This window comes from Gadus morhua, chromosome 7, assembly GCF_902167405.1.
Source record: "Gadus morhua chromosome 7, gadMor3.0, whole genome shotgun sequence".
NCBI lineage: Eukaryota > Metazoa > Chordata > Actinopteri > Gadiformes > Gadidae > Gadus > Gadus morhua.
This window is the reverse complement of record NC_044054.1, coordinates 17,125,977-17,153,692: the sequence shown is the minus strand read 5'-3', so window position 1 is coordinate 17,153,692 and position 27,716 is coordinate 17,125,977. Positions and strand designations below refer to the sequence as shown.

At 43.1% G+C, this 27,716-nt stretch overlaps 3 protein-coding genes and 1 non-coding gene across 14 annotated transcripts; 1 reads left to right on the top strand and 3 right to left on the bottom strand.

Moving 5' to 3' along the window:
* On the bottom strand, positions 1-2,584 carry ppdpfb (pancreatic progenitor cell differentiation and proliferation factor b). Its single transcript, XM_030361705.1, has 5 exons — positions 2,382-2,584; positions 1,898-1,988; positions 933-1,010; positions 652-751; positions 1-489 (listed from the first exon to the last, which is right to left on the bottom strand). Exons 2-5 carry the CDS (start codon positions 1,950-1,952, stop codon positions 387-389), a joined length of 336 nt encoding a protein of 111 aa, XP_030217565.1. The 5' UTR covers positions 1,953-1,988; positions 2,382-2,584; the 3' UTR covers positions 1-386.
* trim101 (tripartite motif containing 101) lies at positions 1-27,517 on the bottom strand. Of its 3 annotated transcripts, none has more exons than XM_030361694.1 (11): positions 26,830-27,457; positions 25,606-25,787; positions 24,490-24,664; positions 24,212-24,307; positions 23,820-23,897; positions 23,444-23,599; positions 23,322-23,344; positions 22,841-22,965; positions 22,186-22,706; positions 21,449-21,859; positions 1-361 (listed from the first exon to the last, which is right to left on the bottom strand). In XM_030361694.1, the coding sequence occupies exons 1-11, from the start codon at positions 27,010-27,012 to the stop codon at positions 191-193; spliced, it is 2,121 nt and encodes a 706-aa protein (XP_030217554.1). In that variant the 5' UTR covers positions 27,013-27,457; the 3' UTR covers positions 1-190. The 3 variants fall into 3 exon arrangements, with proteins under 3 accessions (XP_030217554.1, XP_030217553.1, XP_030217555.1); XM_030361693.1 differs by having other exon boundaries at positions 22,186-22,739; positions 26,830-27,456; XM_030361695.1 differs by lacking the exons at positions 1-361; positions 21,449-21,859 and adding exons at positions 18,744-19,511; positions 20,273-20,392 and having other exon boundaries at positions 22,186-22,739; positions 26,830-27,517.
* Positions 2,834-2,905, top strand: trnae-cuc (transfer RNA glutamic acid (anticodon CUC)). Its single transcript has one exon. It is a non-coding gene; the product is annotated as a tRNA-Glu (tRNA).
* tpd52l2b (tpd52 like 2b) lies at positions 6,306-18,473 on the bottom strand. Of its 9 annotated transcripts, none has more exons than XM_030361696.1 (9): positions 18,231-18,473; positions 15,852-16,009; positions 15,285-15,433; positions 11,044-11,091; positions 9,776-9,877; positions 8,560-8,586; positions 7,555-7,599; positions 6,877-6,925; positions 6,306-6,700 (listed from the first exon to the last, which is right to left on the bottom strand). In XM_030361696.1, exons 1-9 carry the CDS (start codon positions 18,247-18,249, stop codon positions 6,617-6,619), a joined length of 681 nt encoding a protein of 226 aa, XP_030217556.1. In that variant the 5' UTR covers positions 18,250-18,473; the 3' UTR covers positions 6,306-6,616. The 9 variants fall into 9 exon arrangements, with proteins under 9 accessions (XP_030217556.1, XP_030217557.1, XP_030217558.1 ...); XM_030361697.1 differs by having other exon boundaries at positions 7,555-7,596; XM_030361698.1 differs by lacking the exon at positions 8,560-8,586.
* Positions 27,518-27,716: the final 199 nt, after the last annotated feature.

Sequence of the window (27,716 nt, the reverse complement as noted above, 5' to 3'; positions counted from 1 at the left end):
GGCTGCAAGAGTCTACTTTATTACATGTATACAATCACAGGGTAACAAAGTGAAAAATTCATAATAAATGCAGTGTGCTTGTATGCGCTACGTTGCGTATGCCCGCATGACATCAAGTGTGGCCCCAATGTATAAAAAAAAGAAGGCGGGGCAAAGGTCAACCGAACCATTTTTAATAATCACTGATTAGTTACATCTTTTTTTTGTCATTTTCTTTCCTTGAAAAAACAAGGACAACAACCAATGGCAGCCGGTCCAAATGTGAATAAAATACAAATATTAATAAAAAAAAAAAAACATTGGTCTTTAAATGGGTCAGCGTGACGTCGCCTAGCGTTGGTACGATCTCCTCCTCCTCCTCCTCTTTCCCCCCCCCCCCCCCGTGCTTAGGGCGAGTTGGGTGTTCCGGTCTCACTCAGCTGCCGCACCACCATCTCCTTGGCAACACAGGTGATCTGACCGTTTGTCACGACCCCTGGGACCCCAGCCCTGGGACGAGAGAGCGGAATCGTTATAGTCGCACCCGCCGGGGAAAGCACCATGGTTGAGGATATGAAATGGACAACATTATGTTACGCTGAACGTCTACATGTATGGTGGATGCAGCTCTACAGCTATGCGAGTGCACGCGTCGATTCATATGGGACTCACTTGTTCTGCGCTTCCTCGGCCAGTGTGGTCATCCCTGCTGGAGTCGGCTTCGTGAAAAAGAAGCTTGACCACCAATGGCCCGAGTCCTGCTTAGGAAGACCTGGACACACACACACACACACACACACACACACACACACACACACACACACACACACACACACACACTCAGCAATGTTACTTGACGGAAGCCGACCAGATGTATTCGTTCTGGCTTCAGTACGTTTGGAGGGACACAGACCAGATGTTATTTAATTCCGTCTGTAGGGTGGTTGGCTGACCTGGGTGGTGGGGGATGACCTCTCCGGTGTACTCCGAACTGCCACAGGAGCTGCTACTAGACGTAGAGCCGATGCGCCCTGAGAGATGAACCGGACAGATTAGGGCTGATCGCTCAATCGAATTCAAACAGATATCGCTATTTAATGGAACGCAGTTATATGCAAATCCTAAAGTCTTTTTTTGGGGGGGGATTTTTTCTTTGTTTCTTTTTTACTGTACTGACTGGAGTTTAGTAAGATTTGTATTTATTATACAATTCAATAGTTAAATAAAGATGTCATTTCAATTCATCTCAACACATAGGCATGGCCTAAAGGAAAGTGTATTATATGTTAACTGCTTCCAATGTTGGTCATACTAAAGATTGATTTATTGCTCGTTTAGGGAATAATATAGATCATAATGACTTTTAAAAAGAAACATTTCATACTAAATCACAATATTGGTAGAAATAATCGCAATTAGATTATTTCCCCAAATCGTTCAGCCCTAGGACAGATTATGAAATCATCAAGAACCAAAATGAGAAACAAAGGAGTAGTCCTACCCAGCGAATGGGAGATTGAGGGACAACAGAAAGCTTCAATAGAAACGAAGTGCTTTCCACAGGGCCTAGGCTACAGGCACAGTGAATGCTGGTTGGATGCATGTCAGAAGGAAAGTTATTGAACATCTTCAATTTGCTTAATTCTGGGGGAATTTATTTGCATTCATATGGTGCACTACATCTTTTTATCAACTGCAGTTTATATCCGATTAGCCGTTTTATTTTGTGATTGTCCGTTATGAGGCGTGCTTTATTGATTCACCAGCATCCTTTATAGACTAGGATCCACAGAGAGTGAGTGCATCAGAGATGAGACCAAATATGTTCTGGCAAGACTAAAAAGACCTTACCGCAACAAATCAGCCTTAAATAATCAGTCAGTTCTTGAGTGATTGAGCCTTTACACGTGATACCTACTTCGGTAGTAGTCGGTGGTCGCCACGAGAGAACCGCCTGCTGGAATAGCTGCCATCCTACCGTTGTTGGTCTAAACGTACTTGGTGGAAACCTGTAGAAAATGGACGAATAAAGAAGGTAACTTAAAGACTTCCATAGTGAATCTTTTACTGCAGTGAAGTTGTATGCACAGGTACACAAAATTCATTAAGACATCTACGACAACAAAAAGGAAAAAATGACGTCAGTTGTTGACATTTGACTGCGACAAAGGAGCATCTCCCAAATAACAACATAATTTATGGCATTACTCAGATGCGACTGTTACACAATATATAGCCTGTGGTTATCTAAAGAATGGCAAGATGTACATTTGCATTTCACATTTTATGTAAATATAACACATGAACTTGGGCAGCGTTAGCATTAGCTGCTGAAGTTAGCGCAGCAGCATTGACCACCAGCACAATATAAGATATGAGCCCCCTTTTTGACCAAACCCTACCTTGTAACGTCGGAGACACAGATGTGCTCGATGGTCAGTAGAACCCAATACAACTCAGTCGGCCAGGCTGGGGGGAGTTAACGCTAGGCGACGGGGCCCATTTGAAACTAAGTGTTGGGTAGATATAACCCTCCAATGTCTGATAGGATACCGTATTGGATTGTACGGAAATGCCCCTATTTATGAGAATATATAGAGGGTGTGACGTCAGCATTAAAAGAGGCGGACCGAAACAAATCCACCAATTGCATAATCCGGAATCAATCGTTCTTCGTGTTGAAGGCCCAAGGAATTAAGCGAACAAGAGACAATCTTTTGCTCGCTAACGGACGCCCTTTATCTAATTGTACTTTCATTTATTGAGATTAGATTAGACTTAAACTATAACAAAATGTTCTAGAAATCTTTTATAAGAAAAAATATATTATGATGGGTCGTTTCGCGATGTATGATCCCTGGTGGTCTAGTGGTTAGGATTCGGCGCTCTCACCGCCGCGGCCCGGGTTCGATTCCCGGTCAGGGAAATCATCTTTTGAAACACATGCATGGCCAAGGTGAACATCTCTACTCAATGTCATGAACGAAATCTCTCGAAATTCTGTTTAGATCATATAATTGAGGATACAGGTGTGTTGATTTGTTTCATTTGTTAACGAACGAAGGTTAACAGTTAGAATTGACCAAGTTACGAACTCTGAATAATTTAAGTGTCAGAATGTGCCATTGACTTACATTAGAAAAGTATATATTTATAGAATATCTTACAAAGTTAAAATTATTTTAAAATGTGAATGATAGCGCGCAAATGGAAGCAGTAGGGTCCCAACGTTTGTAGAGAATAATAAATAAAGAAAAATAATAAAGCCTAAGGGGAAAAATAGTTGCCGCACTCAAATAATGAATGGTTAGACAGCACTTCGTTTGACGCCTCATCTGAAAGTGCTTTTTCCGGACAGTCTCTGTCCTTGGGAACATGACAGACCGTACAGAAGAGCACCCCCTACTGGCCTTCAGCACCAATACCAATTTAATAGAAAAATACATCCATTGTTCGAATTGATGCACTTCTGTCCTATATGGAGTGTCACCATGTTATAAGGCTTTTACATTTTAACATACCAATTTTTTTCTGTGCCACTACAGTATACCCCATGATGTAACAGTAGATTTGCCAGAAAAACTGAGGAGTGCTTTTTTCCTGACTAGTTCAGCTACTAAAACACGTCTCCACTATGCACAGCTGTAGTAGTCTAGTCAACCACGAACAAAACCACTCATTTAAAGGAATGCTTTATTGATAGCCAAACATTAGACAAAACAAAACATTGTAAATAAATCCAGCATTCATCCAACGCTGATCCCTTTTAATATTCTCAATTCGCTAGGCTCCAGAACTAAATAAAGCTATAGTAGCCTACTAATCAGCAATAGCTTCTCATTGGCACCCAAAATACTACTATTGTACTTAAGCATTTTACCGTAACCCCCCCGAATTACCCCCTTTGCTACACTGCAAAAATATTGCTGATCTTGGCCAATTGTATACACCCTTTACAATGCTATACATCCGACAGCTGAGAGGAAATCCAATCCAGGGTAAAGCATAATTAATGGCTTTACAATGGTGTTTCACACGTGTTCAAAACGTCAATTTCAAGTCCCATTATGAGAAAAGTTAGACCTAAGATGCATTTATTTTCAAAGAATTAAGTAAATTAATTCTAACACAATTCCTTGCAGTGAAGGCTTTTCTCCCTGCCTGTTTGAATAAAAAACAAGAATCAAGCTGCTAAAACGAATCAGTCTGTGAAAAGAGGGATATAACAAAATCAGTCCAAAGAATGAAAAGAGCAGTTTGTAACAGGTATTTAAATACAAGCAAAAGGTAGAACAATAGCAAAACTTGTACAAAATCCTAACCCCTTTATTCACTTCTCTTCACCAGAAAAGAAACACTTCTGATCATCCAACAGCCAGAACTTCCAGCAAAATTAATCAACGCAAATGAAAGAACAAAAAGAAACCCTGGATTATGATAGAAAACATTTCTGAGGCAGTTATCTAGAGGACTCGGTAGCCATTTTCTTTTCCAGAGTTGATGTCAGTGTTTGGTTTCTCGTTCTCTCCTAACCAGTAATGGGAAATTATATTCTGTTCTTAAGCCTGGTTCATCTGATTGCGGCGTTTGCCTCAGAAAGGTTGTCAACCTCAATACATTAAGCAGGGGTAAATATACAACTATTTTACAATCTTTTTTTACTTCATGTTAAAAGAAAGAAAAATAAACAGTGACATTGTTTCAATAACATTTTCCGCCGCTATATTTTTTTGTTTTACATTTTTGTACAATAAGGATTCGTGGGTGCATGTATGCACATTGACACATTGTAAGTGCACAAAGGCATGACCAACATTGGCAAATATTTTCATGAAGTGTCTTTTGTTTGGCATCACACATGGACATAGTGTGCACCTAGTGAGTCGTGAAGTCTTGCAAGTGCACGCTAGTGAGTGTCAGCTGTGGCCTTACATTAATTTATTACCTTTATGGCAGCAAGAACTTTTTCAGATAAGTTATAGATGTGGCAAATATTTTTTTTATGGCAACCTGTAGGTCACGTTACCCACCCACCCCCCATTTCCTGAAAAGCAGAAACAGTCCCAACTTATTACATGTATATAACAGTATCCCAGCTGACTGATGAGAAGAGATGAAGTGTTGGATGTTGGAAAGGCCAACAAAAGTGGTTACATTCAGTGGGTGGTGAAAACACAGAATGACTCTGCTCACGTTGTGGTACAAGAACAAAAACGCAGAGACCAGACAGCCTGCAGTCAAGGTCCAGCGAAAGCTCCTTGCAGAACAGTTCATTGTAGACAGCTCGACTGACCTGCAATTGGAGGTTTCCACACAGCACTGCATGTTTACAGCAAGCGCCCCTAACTGGTCTTAGCTCAGCCTCAATGCAGCCCCCAAGTGGCTATAAAAAGTAACCGCAGATCGTAAATGATACATGGACCAGTTTCTAAAACGTGGACTTAAGACGATCGAAAAAGGGCTGCCAAGCTGCTTGCTATAGAATTTTGTGTTCCTGGAGGAACTTTCTACTGAGATGATTCTAGTTCCCGTTTGTCCAACGCACAGTTAGTGTTTAGTTATACAGCCCCCCCCCCCCCTACTCCACCAGGGGCAGCTGGCAGCATTGTTTACAATATAGTTTATTTATATAGATTTATACATGTAGATAAAAGTTATGTAAAAACATTATGCAAAGCAGTGTAAAATAGTTTAGAATACAAAATGGTTTAAGGTTTATCATTCTATATTTTTACATCGTGTGGTTGAGCTCAGACCTGGGTCCTCATTGGTTAATGGTGGGCAGCTGAGATGAGATATGCACATGCATGTAGCAAGGGAGGGGGGGGGGGTTCACTACTCGTGTGCATGAGTATGTACGGTGCACACAGGGAGAGATTGAAAGCAGACAAGCAGGCGACCCGCCTTCCCGGCAAATAATGGTGAAAGAAAGAAAAGTACAGAAGAATGTGGTGGGCTGCATTTGGCCAATCGATTATTTGGCATTTCTCTACATGGGAAATAAAGTTACAGCAAAGCTGAATGACAAAATCGGGCTAACTTTGACCAAAAGGGATGAACAAAAATAAAACAGGGATTCATATTGTATGGTACAACGCTAATAACCTGCTTCTGCTAACGGAGCAGAGAACGGGGTGGAGTGTTGGCAGACTGGTGAAGGAGGCCTAAGCAGTGAACATGTAGACTGAGGGAGAGGCTTAGTGACAGGGTGGCCGATGTGCTCTATATATATATATATATATATATATATATATATATATATATATATATATATATATATATATATATATATATATATATATATATATATATATATATATATATATATATATATATATATATATATTACACATTACTCATGGAGGCAGAGGATCCGACGGTGTGATGACTTCAGATCATCCCTCCCTACTCTGTCCCTTCCCGCCAACCAACCTGGTCATTCACAGAGCTCGGGTCCGCTGATTGGTGGAAAGGCAGATCAGGTGATCTGCTGAGAGGTCAGAGGTCGTTTTTTGGGACCAGTGATGCGAGGTGATGACAGCACAGTCTCTGGTAGCGAGGAGGGTTTAGGGGTGCAGCTAGAGAAGTGTGTGTGTTTGTGTGGGGGGGTGGGGGGGGGGGGCGAGTGTGGGGGTGCTCAGAAGGGTGCGTTGTCCTGAGTGGGGTTGGAGTCGTTGGGGGAGCCGGCTTCTCCGTTTCCTTTGGGCCCGACCACCTTGTACTGAAGGGATAAAACGGGCGGGAGGGCGAGAGGCATGAGGAAGAGTACTGAACTGGATACAACATATAGACACGCACACGTAAAATATGGTGGAACTTCAAGGTTAAGAAGCTTGAAGTTAGTCTGTGTGTGTGCAAGCATATGTGGTGTGTGTGTGTGTGTGTGTGTGTGTGTACCTTGAGGTTCTCCACTCGGTCTTCAAATGACTTGAACGTGGTCGAGTTCCTGCAGAACAGAGATGGCTTTAGACTCAGAGATACTATTAATACATAAAGATTGCTACTCCTAAAAGACCCATGAAATCTATTGGCCACGTGCATACAAATATCCGTCTGGTCGAAATAATTTTTTGAAATAATACATGATTAGAAAAAGCTGAAACAAAATTCAATATTATAAGCCAGAGAAAGTGAATGGATAGTTAAATAAATAACAACCAAGCATTATTATTGGCCAACGGCAGAACAATTCTGATGACTCCACTTAACAGGACATTAAACACGTTGGTTGTTGAGTGCAGGAACAGAGATGTGACCAGCAGAGCCTTTCCTGAGACCAAAGCATACAGTACACAATCCATGTTTCTGTAACCATCCTACATCTACAGCACTGTTTCACAACAGAGTGGAGGACTATTACTTATTCATTTATATTTGACACACAGTAAATACTTCTGCAATACAAAGATTTGCTCCTGGAGATGTTTGGAGCAATTCAGGGGCAATCATTACTGTTTCCAGGATCAATGTTTGGATGGGAGACCAGTGTAGCAGGCAGAGCAGCCCATGTCTACAGCATATTCACAAGAGGCAGGCGCACAGAAGACAGGACAGCAGATCTGCATGTTACTTTACCTCATAGCGGGCATACTTATTGAGTGGCGAATGGAATAGTTGCTACTTTGTGTGCATTAAAGAAGAGGGACAAAGAAGGGTAAGTGTTAAAAAGCAGAACAGGCATGACACAAATCAACACGCGCACAAGCACACTCATAAGCTCACACAGTGCAGGTTTTTTGACAGAAGAGAACAAACTCAATGATTGCTGCCTTTTAAATGTGTAATTCCATTATGCAAACAGTTTAGCAGCATTCAAATATTTAACGCCTGTCTCTACAAGGTTAATAGGCCGACCAACAAAACAAAGCACATAACATACATTCCGAGCATTATCATAGCGGTTGGTTTTGGGATAGAACTTCTAAAAGTTAAAAAACAACAAACTTGAAAGTTAAATTGGTCATTTATGTTAAACAAAGCGGTAGTCCCCCAATTCAACACACATTGAGGCTGCTGTTGAGGTACTGGGAATTAGGTTTTCCAAAAAAAAAAAAAAATGGAACTTTCCCACTTTATCTGTGTAGTTAAATATAGTTTAGAGTCTCCCAAAACAGCCCGGGAAGTCCCTAGTGCACCCGCCATGTTGGCTCTCTGGAGAGTACGCAACCAGCGGCTGGGCTGCAAGACGCTCGGTCGTCAGATTATTTTAAAAATGGCGCAGTTTTCTATTTGTGGGACTTTTTATGTATTGAAAAAAAAAAAAACAGCTTGTTGTCAAATACTGTTCCATCTGCCAACCGACGTAGCAAACTCATGCAAAACATGTCATTTGTGGCACACAATCATTTGAAAATGCCTTTCCCACGACCCCAACAGGATCGTCAATGTGTTACTTTGTATCCTAACCCAGTCTTCTTCCAATGGCATAACTAAACAGCAAATACCAGATGTATGTGGAGCACATTACCGCCACCAAAAAGGGAAACTAAATTGACTTATAAAAAAAAAAGAAAATGAAGTGTTTTATCTGGTTCAAGATATGAATATCTGTAAATGTAGAGTTTCAGAGGATAGCCTTACCCGAAGGAATTAGCGAAAGGGAGCGCTCTGCAGCGATTGAAAACAATAGAAAGAGATACAGTAAGCAGGGGCAGTAAGGCATTCACACATTCAAAAGGCAGGAGAGGTTAAATAGGGAGGATCGGGTGTTAAAGCTATAAGCATGCAAGTGTCCTGCTTGTGTTAAGAGTTTGAGATGGAAGGTTAAAGAGTCCCGTGTTAAGAGCAGAAGTAAGAGGCGTTTTAATGAGCCAATTAATTAAAGTCTCACCAATTATTATCATGTCAATTATTATACAAATACAATGATAATTTTTTCATCAATGATCCAAATGGATGGCATTACCAAATGTTCTGAATAATTCAGCTCTTCAGAATATAGTCAATCGATTTCTACCTAATTCCAGATTCATGGTATATCTGCAACAGTACTATATTAACTCATGCAAGACACTTGGGACTTCTAGTAATGCATGCTTCATTTAAATCAAGCAGGAACAAGTAATAGAGCTACTATTTACCCTAATGTGTCCATCATGCTGTATTGTTCAACACTGGATAATATGTGGCCCACTCTTAAGTAGGCCTACATATTATCTGCACACAACCAGATTACAAAGCAGTATTATCATCGGGAAGTTCACCTATGTCATGTGATCACCACCCAGTGGCTTATGTACTCAATGCTTTTTTTTTTGGTTGCTGCATCATTTCATTCATTTGCTTTTAGTCGATAGATGAGTCAATATTATTATATTGGACAAGCACTTCCAAGTTATGGCCGGTACAGAAATGGCTGCCGCGACTTATGTAACATTTTACTGCTCGTTTACTCTTACAACCTTAAAAATAAATCTAGCGACCGAAATGCTACGGCTCGTTCCTTGGTTGAGTTGTAGGCACGTGTTATGGTTGTCAACTAATGTGATGTTAGAAGATAATATCAGCAAGTGCATAACAAGGGTCAGTCACCAGTTTCTGCAGACTAACAGGTTAGTGTAGGTTAGTTTAACAAGCGCAGAGTAACCAAGGAGTTTTAGCGTGTTTGACACAGCATTCCGTCACTACGAGCAGCTTCACACTACAGCTACAAACATCTAACCCTTGCAATAACAACCACCCCAGTTTTCAACCGGTGGTGGTGGTGGGGGGCACATTATTACATTTAACAATGGGTTTGGAATGTGTTGTGGCTAAGGACGTGGCATGGTGGCTCTGGGGGTTTGCGCCGTCATACCTCATGTCTCCCAGTTTTCGGCTGAGAGCTGTGCCCATGGTGGAAAAAGCTGCGGTGGTCTTGATGCTGGCTTGGGATAGGGTCTCCTGGGTCTTCTTATACCTAACGCAGGAGAGAAAGCAGAGAGCGGACGGTGTGAGTACGGACGGAGGAAGAAATCGCATGGCACTGAAAAAGCATAGAAGAGAATGCATGTGAAGAAATAGAAATGAAAAGTAAAAGTGGAGATGTTAAACAAAACAGCTTCTACCACAACAAACAAACGGGTTAAAAGTCGGTTTTTTGGGTTTATACGGCTCCAACTCCAAGCCAGATGAACACCACTGCCCCCGCTGTAAAGGTGTTAGTAGTAGACACACAAAACACACCATCCAGGCTGGTCCCCGAGGGCCGTCCAGAAAATCCCTTTTCAATCACACAATCCATTTATAGTTTTGGCTTCTTCAAATCTGAATGTGTTCAAATTCCCTGTTGGTACAGCGCAGGATGCTATTAAAGGTGCCTTAGAAAACGCCCAGAATAAAATGGATAAACTCCTATAGATAGAAAATATCTTTCTAACCACCATCTTAAAATAGAGCATTTCCTGCCTTCATTAAAACATCCTTTACCAATCATTTGTCAGATTGAATGTGTTGTTTAATTTGGCTGTTTGCTGTTCTGCTGAAGAGTGTGACTCGTCATGAACGTAAACGATAGAAATTCACCCTGGTCTTTGTGATAAGACCTTGTTTAGTTCAAAGACAGCTTCTAGCTGAATGCCAAGTGGATTGCAGCCAGCCAGCCAGCATAGCCTGAGGAGCCTGTCTGAGCAGACTTGAGACACAATAAGGCACTGGCTTGGCTGTGATCAGGGTGCGGTTGTTTGGTGTCAACGTTACAGCAGGCCTTAGAAGGCGCAAGCAAGCAAGAGATAATGGGATAGCGGATGTTAAGTATTTTAGATGCCGTAGCATAAAGCTCTGGAATAAATATGATAGGTTTCCTGGGACAACCCTTGTTCATGAATAAACAAGAACAACAGGTGTGTGATACACCATAGATATCCATTATATGAATGAGTTCACTTGCATATAACATTTCTGCAAACATTCTTCTAATTCTTGTAAATTATATGATAACCTAAATGAGGAGCACATAAGATCCTATAGACACACACACGCGAACAGGCAACATTCTTCCGACACCAATACTAGAAACGCAATGCAGACAGCAGCTTCATTCACAAAAATAAAACAAGAGCGTATTAGGTAAAGTAGTCAACTCACGCTTCCGAATGGGCAATGTCATCCAAAGTGGCTGAGGCAGACAGATATCTAAGGACACAACAGTTGGAGAATGATACAATATCCTTGAAGTACACACACCAACAATGCAATCGATTACAGACTTGTTTGCTTGTTAGTACTAAACGGGGAACATTAATTCCCCTGTTTCGGAGAAGGGTGTGGGGGTGTAATTCAATGGCAACAGGGACTGCTTGATGCTTGTGCCAGGGCAACATAGATGCCAGCTAGCCCAGCTAGCTGTAGGTTAGCGCGATTCCAACATTACACTACAGCTAGGCAATACAATTCCAACACGCTTCCACTAGCCTAGAAACAGTGAAGCCATCATCCGGAAAGTCAAAAATTTAATTATTCAGTCCATTAGCAGGATCTGGAAAATATTGACAACCACGAATATCCAGGGTGTAAGTTGCAACCATGTACAATTCACCAACAATACAGTTTCATACATAGTATCCAATTCACCAACAATACAATATACAGGTTATATAAAGTACCAAATCACCATAATACAAATACATGTTTGCACATCCTATCATATTGAAGAATATGGGAGAACGGTTTTTTAACATGGGGCACATTTATTTGGCAGCCTTGTACTTAAGGAAGACAGCCCCTGACAACAGCGTAGGTCATCAGTGAAACCAAGGTTTTAAAGGTGCAGGTCAAAACATTTATAATTACATAACATTGATCCCCCCCCACACGCATACACACCTTATCCCAAATCTACAACAGAAGGGTTGCCATTTACTGAACAAAACACACACACACTTTTATAATGGCTGATAAGTTATGCCAATGTCAATTATTCAACCGTTTTAGCCTTAGGAAGTAACAATTTACATTAGCATTACATTACTAGTATGCCCTTGGAATGATCCATAATTTTGCTTGCCGTAGGCATCAGAACAATGCTCCTCAAAGAGCTACACACACACACAACGAGGTCATGCAGACAGTGGGCCAGCCAGGTTGGGTACCGGGTCCAACAGGGTACACGGTGTAATCACACTCCTAGAATACAAGCGGCATCCAGTAGACAGGACCTACTGTAAGCAACTGTCCAATGGAAAACCTCCGTCTACTAGTACGCTAACTTGTCCGAAATGTATGCATCTTTTTTTTTTTTTAAACAAGCTCTCCGAAATTAGCTATCCATAATGTTGACAAAGCACGTGATCAATCACCACCATTCCAACAGCGAGGAGCGCACCCTGTTTATGCTCACTCACACAGAGAGAGACAGAGAGAGCGCGACAAGAGAGAGCGTGAGAGAGATATGTGCACATGAGCTGTAGTCATCCTTACAACATGCTCATTAGTCATGGGTTTATTTTAATACTTCTATGGTCTGTATTTCTGCCTGTTATACTTCTCTAATCATCCAGGCAGGGAATGTCCCATGCCTTGTGACTCAGCAAAAGGCCAACGTTTTTGGAGCAGACCAGTCTCCTATCCGGTCTACCCTCTCTTTCCGTCCGTGTGTCTGTCAGTCTGTTCTGTCTACGCCTCCTTCACATTCCTCTTCTCATTCCACTCAACAAGTCAGAGCAGTTTGTCAAACAGCAGACAGGTAAAAAGGACCAATCGGGAATCCCCTGATAGATCTCAAACTTTAACAAAACCATTTTCTAGCCTTTATATTAATCGTGGATCTATCTATTATGATGCAAAATGCCTACATGCATGGTGATCGCTCTTGCTGTTGAAGGTTTGTAATGCTTTCCTATCATTATAATAAACCCTTCTGAAGCCAATCTTCAGAAGGGTTTCTGAAGAGTGGAAGCTTCAGAGCGGAAGACTGTTGCCGACGAAGAAATTAATGGTACTTTTTAGTTCTGGTTTTTGAAGAAAGCTGCCAGTCAGAAGGGAAGTGTGCTTACAGAGAGAATACTATGCTGCACAAACCAAAAAACAGTAACACCTTTGACCCCAGGAACAGGAAGTTAGATGAAAAGGGACTGAAATAGGAAGGAGAAGAGCCTGAGAGGAAAAGGATTCAGCGGGAGTGGGTGAAATACAAATACAAAAAAATGTGAAACAGGAACACAAAAAGCAAAAAAACGGATGATGGTCGATACAAAGAGAAGTCAATAAGGACAGAAAGATAGCGATGAGAAGAGATAAAAAGACAGAAAATGGCTGCTTCACACATTTCAGTGTCATTCCATGCCCGGGGAAAAGTCCAAAACAACAGGGAAAAGAGTGCTGTCAAAAGGCCCAGATAGAGCTATGTAAGGAATAATCACCGAGAGGCCGGGCAATAAACAGTTTGATATGCCCGGCTCGTGGACGGCTTACTGCCCGAGACGAAGTCGAGGGCGGTAACCTTCCGCGAGCCGGGCATATCAAACTGTTTATTGCCCTGCCTTGAGGTGATTATTCCGTTTATTCTACTTCGCGCCGGCCAACATAATAAAACAATTCAAATACTTTAATAATTAGCCTTTTTCTTATTCGTATTGCATGCTTATTAAATGCATGCTCTGTTTAAATTCATCTCCCTCGAAAAGTAGTTCCCTTTAGAACTACGGTGAATAACGTTAGCTCAACTGTATGTAACGCGTTTCTATAGCAACCACACAAGGTTGCAAGTGATCACTAGTTTAACAACATAGTTGTTGCATTCGTATCAAGTCAGCTTTAATGACGATCGATCAAACATGCACTCCTTGGTTTATTTTTTACAACGGACCTCATGTTTGAAATGTATGTGATAGAAAACGATACAAGCGGCGTATTGATCTACTGTGCTCAGTCAGCAGCAAGTAGAACCGACAAGTCAGCGGGCAATATGCCGGATTAATGCACCCCTCCCAGCCAATCAGAATCGAGCATTCTTAAATGAAGTAGAATAAGATTCAATAACTATGTCCTTTAGGTGGGCCAAATGTAGCTCCACATTATTGATTATTGAACAACCAAGGCCTATCATGCATGTCTTAACATCAAAGGTCGACAGGGAACTGAAAACCTAACAAAAGTGTTACGCATATTGATGCATTAATATCATCCCAACATCTTGCATACATTTCCATGATAGCATAGTTTCCTTGCGCGATGCAAGGTCTGCCTTCCAGTTCCTTCAGGACACAAATCCGTCCTTCAGAAAGTCAACAACTCTGTGTTGGTTTAGAGGCCCTGGCATGAATGAGGCCTTGAGAGGGAGACCAGGCCGAGGTATCGTATCCCTCTAAGAAGCCTGTTAAATACCGAGCCCCGGGAGGAGAGGAGAGCTCAAACATAGAGATGAGGTGAGAGCCAGGGGGGCGCAATGGGAAGATGGACATGGACGAGTAGAAATCAGACCTCGGAGAGGACAACGTCTGATATCCTGCTCGTCGCAGTGTGTGTGCGCTTGTGGGTTAGAGGCCATAGAGTAACACTCGGAGTTAGCAGCACAAATGCACAGACACGCATACATACAGGGTGGGCAAGCTGCACACAACACACACTCACAGATCTGAGCCGGTCAGTCTTTGGTTCCAGTTGCTTAGTTCTCTGTGGTGTTCACATAGCTACAAACAGATGGGGAGGGACAGGTCTCAGCATGCCATGTGGCACTTAGATAAACTGTCTCTAGGCAATAGTCACTATTGGGGTTTTATGGTTTCGAATATTGATGCAAAATCAAAGTTTGAATTATACTGCTCATACGCTGTTCCTTTGCATGAACAACAAATGAATTGTTGTGATTAGAAAATCAAATAAGCTGTGAAGCGATAAATAAACAGTTTATAATGAATACTGTATTTTGTGTGGGTCCTGTTCATACCCCCCCCCCCCCCCCCCCCCCCCCAACAACGAGATTTCTTGCCAACGTTTACTGTTGGATTGCATAATGTACTCCACCTAGACCAACCACCGAGTCAAATGTACTGATGAACCCAGGCACGTGTGGTGAGACAATTTGATCATCGACTGATCCTCTTGTCTTTAACCTTGTTTCTACTTTAATTTCTAGTCAGAAAACGACCCGTACCCAAATTATAAAAATACAAAAAAGACACAGACAGAAATTTCCTGTGAGCAGAAGATTAATGCGTGTCAATTTCTCGACCCAGATGTTTAGGAAAAAGCTCCAAACGAACGGATTCTGCCGGGGCGACTCTTGGCCTATGACGACGGGAGTCTACGGCACACCTGCTGAACACAAAATCCTTGGCGTGCTTTGTATTAACCCTGCTCCAAAGAGGACGGTGCGGTGGGCTACGTACGCATTGGACGCCTGGACGTCCTGCCAGCCCTTGGTGATGTTCTGCTTCAGCTCGTTGAGCGGGTTCAGGCCCAGCTTCCTCTTCAGCTCGGCAGCGTGCTTCTCTTTGGCCGAGAGCACCTGCCTCAGGGTGCTGATCTCCTCCTCCACCTGGCGACCACATAAACACAAGAAAGGGGGGGTGGAGGCAGGGGAGCGGGGATGGAGGGGGTTGGGGTGGTGGAGGGGTAAGGCGTCATTGGAAGGCTGGGAGTACTGGTATTGTGAGGGACCAAGCAGGAACAAGTGAAACTGGGACAGAGCTGACAGCCCCAAACCAGCACAACCTGCCGATCAAGACAAACACGCCGCCGAACAGACCTGACGAGCAATCCTAATAATTCTTTATCATGCATACATTTTCAATGATAACCCACGTTCTACAGATAAGAGAGATGGGATCCTTATCTAACTTCCCGATTTGCTTTCAAAGAAACATTGCACTTGCTGTTGGCCACTGGGAGGAAACACAGGGGGGGGAAAAGGGATGGGCAGTGCTCGGAAGAGCTCGGTGACTCAGACAGCCTACCTTGATGAGCTCAATCTGCAGATCCACCGCCTCCTCCTCCGTCAGCCCAGGGGGCAGAGGGTTGGCAGAGTTCCCCACAGCCCCCTCTACAGGCAGTTCAGACATGCTCTCCGGCTGATCCACCACAAGGCCCTTGTTGGGGGAGTTCAGGTTGATATCTGATGATGAGGAGAAAAGGTTGGATTGAAGAGGGGGCGGGAGATAAGGAGTGGAGGTAAGAAAACAAAGTGAGAGAAATTGGAGAAATTGAACTTAGAAACAGCCGGCAGAATAAGAGTATACAATTAGCCTGTGGTGATAAAAAGGCATAACCACAAACATACAAGCAGAGACAAAGTGTTGAGGGCCGGAGAACGTAAGAGAAAGTATCCATTAGTGAGTGGTGAACAGAGTACCTCACTCATATTACACCCACCAATCTTACATGTTCGCCAAGACAATTAACACAGGAAACACTCTTGAAGGCGGAAGAGATTTTACATAACTGGCCATTTTTGTTAATGGGCTACTTAGGCCATTCATTATTTCCGTTGGCTATTGTATGCCAATACCTTTTAAGGAAACGGAAGAGCATGGTTTCAATTCCCATTTCAAAACGATTTTTGTGATTTGATAGAGCTTTCACCCTAAGCCTAACCCCAGAATTAATGATGCAGCCCATTTTCTTTCTATTGATCCCGGATGTGTCCCACTGCTAAAACAATGCCGATGTGAGTCAGCCCCTCTCAGAGTGCAGTCTGGGGATGGCCTCACCCGACATGCGTGTGGTACCCACGTGTTATTTCCTTATTGAATATGTAAATGATGTTGGTTGCAGAACTCTAGGTCCTGTAGTAAATGACACCAGTGACGTATAGAGTTACCCGAGAACACTGCATTAGCTAAAGAGAAATTATATTGGAGGTTGAAGTGTTGCAGGCTGTTGAGTTGACACAAGCTTCTGCATAGATTGAATAGATCGGAAACCCATCTTGGAACACAGCATTATGTGTTTTGACTAGATTAGGAAAAATCTAAAGAGGCCATGTCATGTCAAAAACAAATCTATAAGTGCAGCAGTCCAGCACTGAATCCATGCTGGAATTCGACAGAGCTCCTGTGCAAACATGGTCTCAGTTAACTGAAGAAAATAGTTGACTTGGTAAAAGGAGAGATCCTCTTAGGCCACCATTACTGCTTTCTTATGTGAACAATAGACTATCTTAATATCAGATTTCTCGCCTGATGAGAATAAAGACTAATTGAACAGTCTTTGTAGAAGAGCTGCAGTGAAAGGACTTCTACAAAAGTGACGATGCAACTACATAGGACATGTACATCAAACAAGTGTTAGGCATGTAAAATCAAGTAATGACAATCATTAATTAATTGGTTGATATTCCATAATTTATTTTGCATAAACTCAAGAAGGCAGTGTTAAATTGGAGGTGTGGTCAACAGAGAGATTATATCCCTTAAGGAGTTGTTGGCTGGCAACCCCACCTCCTAGGTATACACAGATGGCATCAAGACATTTGCTCATCGACATAGCAGTGGTATCTCTTATAATGTCTCGGGTTGAATGATACAAGGGCAATCTACACTTCAGGTTTCTGCCTTTTTAACCCTAGTTGCCTTTACCTCGGGATCCAGGTTAGGCTAAAGATAGAACATATAGACAGAGGGACCATAATGTCATTTCAGGATCTCAATATATGAATTTATCCAGACAGAAAATGCCTTATTTAATGTTATCCTGTACATGGCAGGGCAAAGTAGCTCAGATCCCCAACATGACAGCATCAATGATCCTCTTTTCAACAGCAACAAAACCAATTATCAGGACATGTCAGTTGCATATATGCTACCATACTCTTTAAATCAAGTCAACCATTCGTTTACTGAACCTTCTCAACAGGAAACAAACAAAAGCACACCAACCAAGTCACTTCCAGCATTGCGACTTTCCCAGGCAATGAGGATTTAACACATGATTCTGTAACCCTGCACTCCTGCCCTATAAACAGGGAATGAATGATGACAAAAACACGATACTCTTGTCCTGACATTGACTAGCAGAGCTTTTTGTGACGCCAGGCCCTTGTTACGCGCGATGGATCCTCAGCACAAATTAAAACCAAGTTTGCGTAAAGTAAATGACGAACTTGATATGTCACGACAAATCAAGTTTGTTTGTAGAAGTCTTTAACACGAATATACTCCTATAGCTTCAAAAACGCACGACCTAAATCCTAATTATGACATTTACAAAGCTCTGTAGATCCCTAACCTATTTTATTTAAACCAATTCGATACGTTTGTGTGAGTTGAAGTAGCAAGCAGAGCTAGCATTGTGGATTGGCTAGCTATTATTAGCTTAAAGGCTATTTATTTCTTTACCTTGGCTGGTGGGATCCATGGCGTCGAAGAGGCAAAGTTTTAAATGTTGACGTTAGCTTTCAATTGAATGGTGAGTAGGAGTGGGCTCTCCACTACTTATCTGTAAATATTCGCTTTAAGTCACCGGTACCACTAAGGCAAAGACGTCAAGAGGTTGGAAGAGCAAGTGCACTAAAAACAGCCAGCTCAGCTATGAGATAAGGGCGTGATGCTGCCCAAAATATGACAACCGTTTCCGGTTTGATACTTTCAGAGTAAATGTACAAACGTATTAGGTTTGTGGGAAATATTAGAGATGGTCGTGGAAATGACTTGAAGGGTATCATGTAATTTCAAAGTCTTTTTTTATTTACCGTTTGAACGCTTTATTTTGCATCGGTGTACATTTGCATTGAGTGAACTTGAACGCGCATTTTCTATTCTGTACACAAAGTTGCATAAATTAAGATGCGTTTTATAATGATGGAATCAGATTTTAGATTTCCTATTTCCGCCGTGAAGGTGTGACGTTGGCAATGACGACTATGAAAATATTTGCTCCGGACAGGTGCAGAAATAGTGAGATTTTTATGGGTGATTCTATTTGATTTTATTTACTTGGTGATTCATGTATCTTGGATACAATATCAACATGCTAAACAGTATATGCCAACATCACAGTCAAGTCAGTGGTCACTTGTTTGAACAAACAGACAATCGCAATCACATTTGAGATAAAAATCCATATGCTGGCCAGTTATATATTATGTGTCTTCAAAAGAAAGTCCAATCTGATTGTATTGCAGACTAGAAGTGAACACAGCTTTATGATTTGTTCAATGAATTGTTCTAAGTTTCCCAAAAAACTTAATTTCGGAAGCTAACCGAAAATATTTTCAAAATATCAATAAATTCCCCTATCCATCTTATGGTTATGGTTTTTAATGTGAAATTACTGACTACTTTCTTTAAACAATTGTTTAGATTAAAGTGACTTCCGAATTCATGGCAGCAAAGCTTAAAGGAGCATAAATGGTATTACATTTGTTGGAAATTAAATGATACCCCATATGCAGTGTTGTGATACATCATCATCATATCATCGGACTGTACCCTTGCTCATGCACAGCCTTATTGAACACAGATCGGCTCCAGTCATAGCCCTACATCCTCTTGCAGAGTGGCTGGCTTCAGTCAGGGGAAGGTGAGAGCAAGTATGTGAGGAGGCTCATTCGGCATGGAAGAGGAAGAGTAGGAGATTGGAGGAACTGCCTGAGCAGGAGTCCCAGCCTCAGTCCTCGCCTGGAGAGGAGAGGGACAGCACGGGAGAGAGAGAGAGAGAGACAGTAAAATATATAGAGAGACAGCACTTTAGAGAGACAATAAATCACAGAGAGACTTTTCAAGAGCAGAAACCTCAAAATCATATGACGGTGAGCTAGAGCTATCAGCTGGTACCACAAACCAGGCGTGATGCTCGGGTTTGACCTTTTGGTCTAACCCTTTTGTTTACATCTCTGCAATGGGTTATTATGAAGGCTCACTATGGGGATAGGGGACATCTGGGAGGTTAATTACTTGATAGAGTTATATCTTATGTACATCCATGGGTTATATGTTGCAAGATTGGTCTTTCAACCACCTTTAGACACTGTTTTCTTTAAAACGATCAGCCACCAAGCTGTTTGGATGAGGTTCAATTATTGTTAGAAAAAAAAATGTTAAATTATTAAAAACATTAATAAGAAAATATATTTTCAATGGAGTTGAGATTAGCACCAGTTGGACTTCATGCCCTACTAAATAGGGTCTATTTTGTTAATAGAGTCTATTTAGTAGACAAAATTGACAAAATAGGGTCTATTTAGTGGGACGAACCGCCAAAACATGAATTCCAATTGGAAAGAAGTATGTGAACCTAGCATTATTTCCTCATCACACTTTAAGCCTGGATCATTAGTGACCTAAGGGAGGTGCCTATTTTTAGCTCCAAAGTCACATCTCTGTTTAGAATACATGCATCCAGTCATCGGCCATGTGTCCACACTTGCATGCCAGTGTACCTTGGCTGGGCGACACCGTCGGTGGATGAGTCTCCTGGCGTGGGGTTATGTAAACATGAAGCAGCATACTCTTTGCAGGATGAGCAGGAAGGCCAACAGATAAAAGAGTATGATGACAGCCTGCAGAAAGAAGGAGAATTTGAGGGTTTGATAGATGGAATAAGACAGTAGGGGGATTTTCAGAGGAAATGAAGCGCGGGTAAGGGACGGGGATTGGAATTGAAAAGGAGATGGGCAATTGACAAGATGGAGAAATAAGTAAGTGGTTAAGGAATTACGATAGACAGCAAATGGATGAATGAGGGAGGGGAGAAGATAGATGCATATAGAAACAGAAAGATAGAAAATCTGATGTCGGGTGTCTTTAATTTGATGAATTATGTTATGGAATGACCCACTCAAACTCATTGCTTTTCTAAAACTGTGGAAAACACTTCACACAGTGGAGAGTGGAAAAGTGGGGTCGGCCAGAACGTTTCATAAAAAATAAAGAGGAAGGGAACGAGGTGGCATTTCAGCAGGTGGATGAAGAACACCGGAGCCAGGGCAGGGGGCAGTGGGAGGAAGACATGACGTACATTGATGATGAAGATAAAGGTCCAACCAGACAAAACTGACCTGAATAAAGACCATGTTTTCTCCACTCTCCTCCATAATGTTATCCATCTTGCAGTCAGTATTCCCAGACTGAACAGTCTCTACATAACCCTGTTCATTCTCTGGAGCCTCCAGAGCAGAAACCTCAAGCCCAAGCTCTTGGGGTACCGGGTTAATCTCTGGCTTTGATGCAACCTCTCCAGTTTCCCCACCTGCCGAAGTAAAATGCCCTAGCTCTAAACGATCCGTTGGTGTACAGTTATCCTCCTGTAGTGTCGAAGCTGCATCTGCAGGTTCCTTGAGCTGTTCACCACATTCATCAGGTATTGCAACCAATTCGTCCAGTATGTCATTCATATTCTCAGCTTCTGAAGCAATAAACACCTCTGTTTCTATCTGTTCTCTAATGGCTTCTTCACCACAGAGGTGACCCTCCTCTGCCTCTTGCCAAGTTCCAAAATCAGAGCCCTCTCTCCCCAGGACCAGAAAGGATCTGACTTCTTGAGAACCCAATAGGAGACCGGGCTGTAGACACCTTCTTACAAGCCCATCACTAAGCTCCTCCTCCTCCTCCTCCTCCTCCTCCTCCTCCTCCTCCTCCTCCTCCACCCACTTATCCTCCAGCACCTGCATGGTCCTAGACATCCCTGCGGTCTCACTCCTGACGCTCTCCTGGGGGTTGGGTTTGATGCCGGTACCAGGCTCCGGATGCATTTGCTGAGACAGAGCTTGAGGACATGTTTGAAGGGGGCAGTTGGGTCGGTGGGCAGCGTCCTTAGATTCAGTCGGACCCGGAGAAACTCTGCACCGACCCCTGGCTGGGCACCACTCAGGGTACAACATGGCTGCCTCTTCACCACCGTCTCCCCGATCAATGTCCTCCTCTACAGCATCTTCTCCCCTTTGTTTGACATCCTGTGTCTCCTCTGCTCCGCTTTCTACTTCTTCTCCTCCCTTTTCTCCATCCATCTGATGTTCTCTGACCTCACACTGATTTAAGGGAAGGACATTAGCTAACACAAACTGTAAAGGGCCATGGGGAAAACGGAGGCTGCATATACGTGACTGATTAGAGGAAGTACATTCATTACTTTTCATCAATTCTATTCATGAAGGTGGGCATTGTGCCCATGTCAGCAAAACCTGGTCCACAAATATTTTCAAAAGTACAGTTCAAGAATAAACTTCAACACTAAAAACAAGATGGCTACAGACCTATGTTTTCAGTTAAACCTGTATGAACTTGTACTGGATAAGAAAGGGATATAAAGGAATATCCTAAATAAAAATGACAAAACAGATTGATAGGACTGTACCTGCTGTGTGTTTATTCCATCCTGGTCTTCACACTGGATTTCCTTGATGGAGTCTGGAGCTTTGAAGCCTGTCACCTGTTTACTCTCCTCTTGTGTCTCCTCCTCTCTTGACTTTTCTGCTCTTTCCTTCCCCCTCTCTCTCAGCACCGTCTGATCCTTTCGAGCTCGGTTGTCCATTCGCTGTTCTGGTAACAGCTGTGTAGGTTCATAGGAAGCCACCACAGCACCCAGTACCAGGGAAACAGGGTCAGTTGTGGCTAAAACGGGCTGAGTTGGTGTTAGTGGTGGGATAAATGCCAGAATTGGCTCCAACACTTGATTGAAAACACAATCAATGTTTTGCACGACCGACTCTTGTTTGGGTATCTGGGTGAACTGCCGTTGGTTTTTGGGTTGCAAGATTTCAGCTGAAGCTTCGAGCTTCGATTCTTTTCGCTCTTCAAGATAGTTTGCTTTCGCTGGTTGTGGCTTTTCAGGGAAGGTTTCTTCTGGTTTTAGGTCTACAGGGAGATGTTCTTGCTCTGGTGGTAGCAGTGTAGGAATTTCCTTTTCAACTTAATAGAACAGAGAATCACAACCAAATGCTACATCGGGTATCAATGACATGAGGTTTAATGATCAATCACTGGCCACAATCTGGTGACGTCATACATACCTCTGATGAAGTCGACACTGCGTAGTGCTTTTTCCTGTCTGCTGAAGTCAAACCTGTAATGATTTATGTTTTTGCCATCTGGTTCAAACTTCTTTGAGGAGCTGGAACTGGTCGCAGCCCTCACTCTGGTGGACGAGGTGGGGGGGGGATGAAGTGTCATTAAAGAATATTTTATATAGGGGTTTTATATTAGAGTTTTTTTGTGGATTTAGTATTATAGAGATATTTTATGGATTTGATGATGAATCGGGAAGGATGACAAGGGATAAAGAAAGATGTTAAATGAATGAATTATTCAAGAAGGGACAAGAGGGGAGATGGAAAGGTAGAGAAGGGAAGTGGGGAAAGCCAGAAAGTAATGTAGGAAAAGGGAAGAGAAGAAGCAGAGAGAGGGGAAATATATTGTTCTACAAGCTTCCATCACATTCAATTAATGTACAAATAATTTCTGTTGACGTGTTTAGATGCAGTGGAGACTTACTTTGTGATCAATTCTCCTGAGGTCTAAAAATGAGAAACAGAAGGCTTTGGATTGGTTTTGGAAACCCAAACACAAAAGTATAGCTTCTGCACGTATACGCACGAACACACACACACACACACCTGGACAAAAGCAGCTAGATCTGGCTCTTCCATGGTCTTTGAGGCGGTCTCCAAGAGTTGGCTGTTTGCTTCAATGCTGTCTCCGTAGCGTTGAATAAGCGACCGGGCGTGGCCTGTTTTCTCCTCCGCCTCGGAGCTGATTCGCTGGGTCATTACCTTCACAGAGATCAAGAAGTGTTAGGAAATTATACGTCTGATGCTGATCTTGCTACTACTGCTGAACATATTTGGTCAAAGCTATTATAAAACTGGATCTCTATTTGTAAACAAATAAAGAATGACTAACTACTATTATTGCTACAAGTGACCATCACTACTTCTTTAACTTGGGCGTTGCTTAATGAATATATACTGTCGTCGTCAGCGAAAGGCCTACCTTTCGTCTTTCCTCCAGGATAGAGAGAATGGCGTTAAACTGATCCGACACACTCTGCTTATGACTCTTACTGTTGTCCTGGAGCAACAAGACACAGAGTCAATGGAGAGCTCAAACAGTAGATGTAATTACTAGAATTAATTGTACTTAAGTTAGTACACAGTATACAACACAAACACACCACAGACTACATAGCAGACATAAACAAACACATACAAAAGCACACACATGAATTGCCAGCAATGACTGCTACTGCTTGTTTTGGATGTGCATCCGGCAAATAAACACACACACACACACACACACACACACACACACACACACACACACACACACACACACACACACACACACACACACACACACACACACACACACACACACACACACACCTCTACGTTCCTCCAGGTGAGCTCCAGTTCATTGATAAAGGCCTGGACCTGGTCGTTTTTGGCCATCAGAGAGGACAGCTCCTGCTCCAACTCACCCTTTAAACACACAGACACACACACCCTTTACCTTGTGTATAGCTACAATTACCAATATCTAGCCTGGAAACTTTTTGTTAATTCATGTAAAATGAAAGACAATAATTTATTTTTAGAAATGCCACCCATCACATTAGTAAGGTATCGTCAGAAGTTGTCTTAAGTCCTAAGTATGTTCTGACCTTCTTCTGCAGGTGGATGTCAGTCAGCGGAGCCACATTGCAGAGCCGGTGAGATCCAAACACCTTGCAGAGAGAGCAGGTGGGTTTCTGGCAGGTAAGGCAGTAGATGTTCAGCTTCTCGCCCTCATGGTCTGCACATGTCCCCCCCCCCACGGGCCTGGCTGCAGGGGCGGGGCTTGGTTGGGAAGGGAGAGAGGAGATTTTATTGTTGCTTTGTGTATTCCATCCTATGTTTTCCATTGAATGTTTCGTGTTAATTTGTGTTTTGTTAATAAACGCATAAGCAACGTTGCTGACTTATTCTCTCCACTGATTCCCAAACAGAGTCGGTTCCATTGTAGGAACGGCGGACGTCATTAATTTGACACTTTGACAGACCTTATTATGAATGACATCAAGAACCATTACTAGTCATAACGGCAAGGCCCTGCTCCTCTTCACAGTGTCATCTGACCGTGTGTCACCTCATCCACCCGAGCTGTCTCATTCATTTGTGTACTTGTTGATGGTCATTTGATACATTACAGCTCCCGGTTGGTAGGCAGGAGAGCTTCACAGTTCCAAGAGTACAGCTCTAACTGGCTGCACAACTGTTCACAGCTAGTTAGTGTGTCTGTGACTAGCCCAGCTCGGCTGGCTGGGTAGGTTGAGTGGGAGGGTTTTTCAATAGTACTTTTTTTTTTTTCAACAAACCAACAGGTTATGGGCTGGAGAGTTTTTTTTATTTGTAGAATATGTCAGCTATAGAATGTGATTTTATGGCTAGCATCATTGAAATCGCTATCGAGTACAGATATGTCCAGGGTATTTTAAGGCACAAGCTGGTTGTAATTTCACACATTGCACCTTTAAGTATGGAGTTGAAGGGAAGAGGCTCTTCCTCTAGCTAGTAGGAAGACACTATAAAAATGTCCCTCTCCCATCCCATCAACAGCGTACGTTAAAAGGGACATATTATACCACCAAGTGTGAGTGTGATTAGCCGTTACAATCTAGGCGGACACGCCCACTTGTGATGTCAGAAGAGGCAGATTTTCAAAACGGCTTGCAACGGCTAATCACACGCACACCTGGTGGTATGATATTTCACTTTTAACAGCATGAATCGCCTCCAACCTGGTGGTGGTCGTGGTGGTGGTGAGCTCTTGTTTGTAGACGTCGATAATGTTCTCCACCAGCAGGTTGCGCTGCAGGCCGTACACGCCGTGGCGGTCCAGCACCACTTCCTGTCTGCAGGTGGGACAGCGGAAGCGACCGCTGTTGACCGACATGGTGGTCCGAGCCTGGTACAGGGATGGCTTAATATGTACCACATAGAGCCACACACGCACACACACACACACACACACACACACGGACACACAAACGAACACACCGATATCAAACACATAACTCGTGCAAATTATTATTGATAATAGACATATACACACACACACACACCATCACACATAAACACACACACGAACACAAACACGCAAACACACACACACACACAAAAACAAACACACATACAGATAAACAGAAAAAAATTCATCGTACACAGGAATAGCCTGTGGCTTAGATGAATGTCCTGCACCCAGTGTGACTTTGGGAATATGGTTAGAAACAGCTGCACCTCTCTGGGAGTTCACCCATCAAACACACATCTCTCGGGCCAACACGGTGAGTTAGACGTCAGCAGGGAACTCAACCAGGAGCCACTGCTGTTTCCCAATGACAGACAGACAGACAGACAGACAGACAGACAGACAGACAGACAGACAGATAGGTAGAATATAGATAGATAGATAGATAGATAGATAGATAGATAGATAGATAGATAGATAGATAGATAGATAATTTAATCGATAGATCAATAGATAGATAGATAGAGGTAGATGGACAGAGTAGACTGATAGATATATAGGTAAATACATACATATAATTAGATACATAGTTAGCAATATAGATAGAGAGAGATATTCCTGAAATAGCAGGCTTTAATAGGCCTCAGCTGCTGCCGGGCCTAACGGATCAGCAAGAGAGAGGGGGGGGGGGCGATGAGTTTGTCAGCAGTTGCGTTGCGAACTAAACAAGTGTGTGCACACACTTGTTCACACTCACCTGAAAACACATGCGCACAACTCAACAACACTACACAGCGCACAAGTTCAACACACAAACGCCTTAACTATGCATGTTCTGTTCACCAGAAACCGACCACACACACACACACACACACACACACACACACACACACACACACACACACACACACACACACACACACACACACACACACACACACACACACACACACACACGTGCACGGCCATACACATGCACGGCACTCGGGCTGACCTGGTACAGCTCGTTAGCACACCTCCGGCAGAGGTTGTGTTGGCAGGGCAGGATGACCACGGGCTTGGTGAAGATCTCCAGGCAGATGGGACACAGCAGTTGCTTCTCCAGCGTACCCAGGGCTGCCTCCCTCTCTGCCCCCTGGAAGCCCCGCAGTGAGCTCAGGTCCACGGGCAGAGCCATGCTGCGGCCTGCCTGGTGCAGACACACACAACCACATACACGCACACACACACACACCCCTCACTAGCGACGTCAGCTAGTGGCCCTCTGTAACTCCGGGTCAGTGTGGACACCTGACGACGGCCTCTTGGTCCAGTCTCAGCCAAGCAGTGACTCCAATTGATCTGTCCCCTTCCAACAATCGTGTGAACCCCCCTCCCTGGTCCTAACTGTCTGAGTATGTCCTTCTTCTCCCGTCTTCACGTACGTTTTAAATCCCTGCCTTTACTCCGCCGGTTCACTGTTTCCTTATTTTCTTTGTCGTCTCTCTGTGTGCTGTTCCCCCACCGCTGTGTACCATTGTTTAATCACTTGGCTTTTCCCACCACAGTGACCCACTGCTTAGCCTGCCCATAGCTCAACAGGACGGGGTGTGTGTGTGAGTGTGTGCGAGGGCGAGGGAGCCGCGGTGGAAGGGGATGAGGTGAGGGTGTTAGGTTACGACCATGTTTCACCCTCTCCGCCTCTGCTACCATTTCGGGCAGCGTGTGTTATGCAAGCAGATTATGTCCAGGGCAAGCTGTGCTCTTTCTACAGTTACACCCCGCCGATAAGAGGCCCGCCGATAAGTTACCCCCCCCCCCCCCCCCTCCACAACGCTCATAAACACCAATTGGTACACGCACGAACATTAGAGGATAAACTGCAACCTAGCATAACATCAA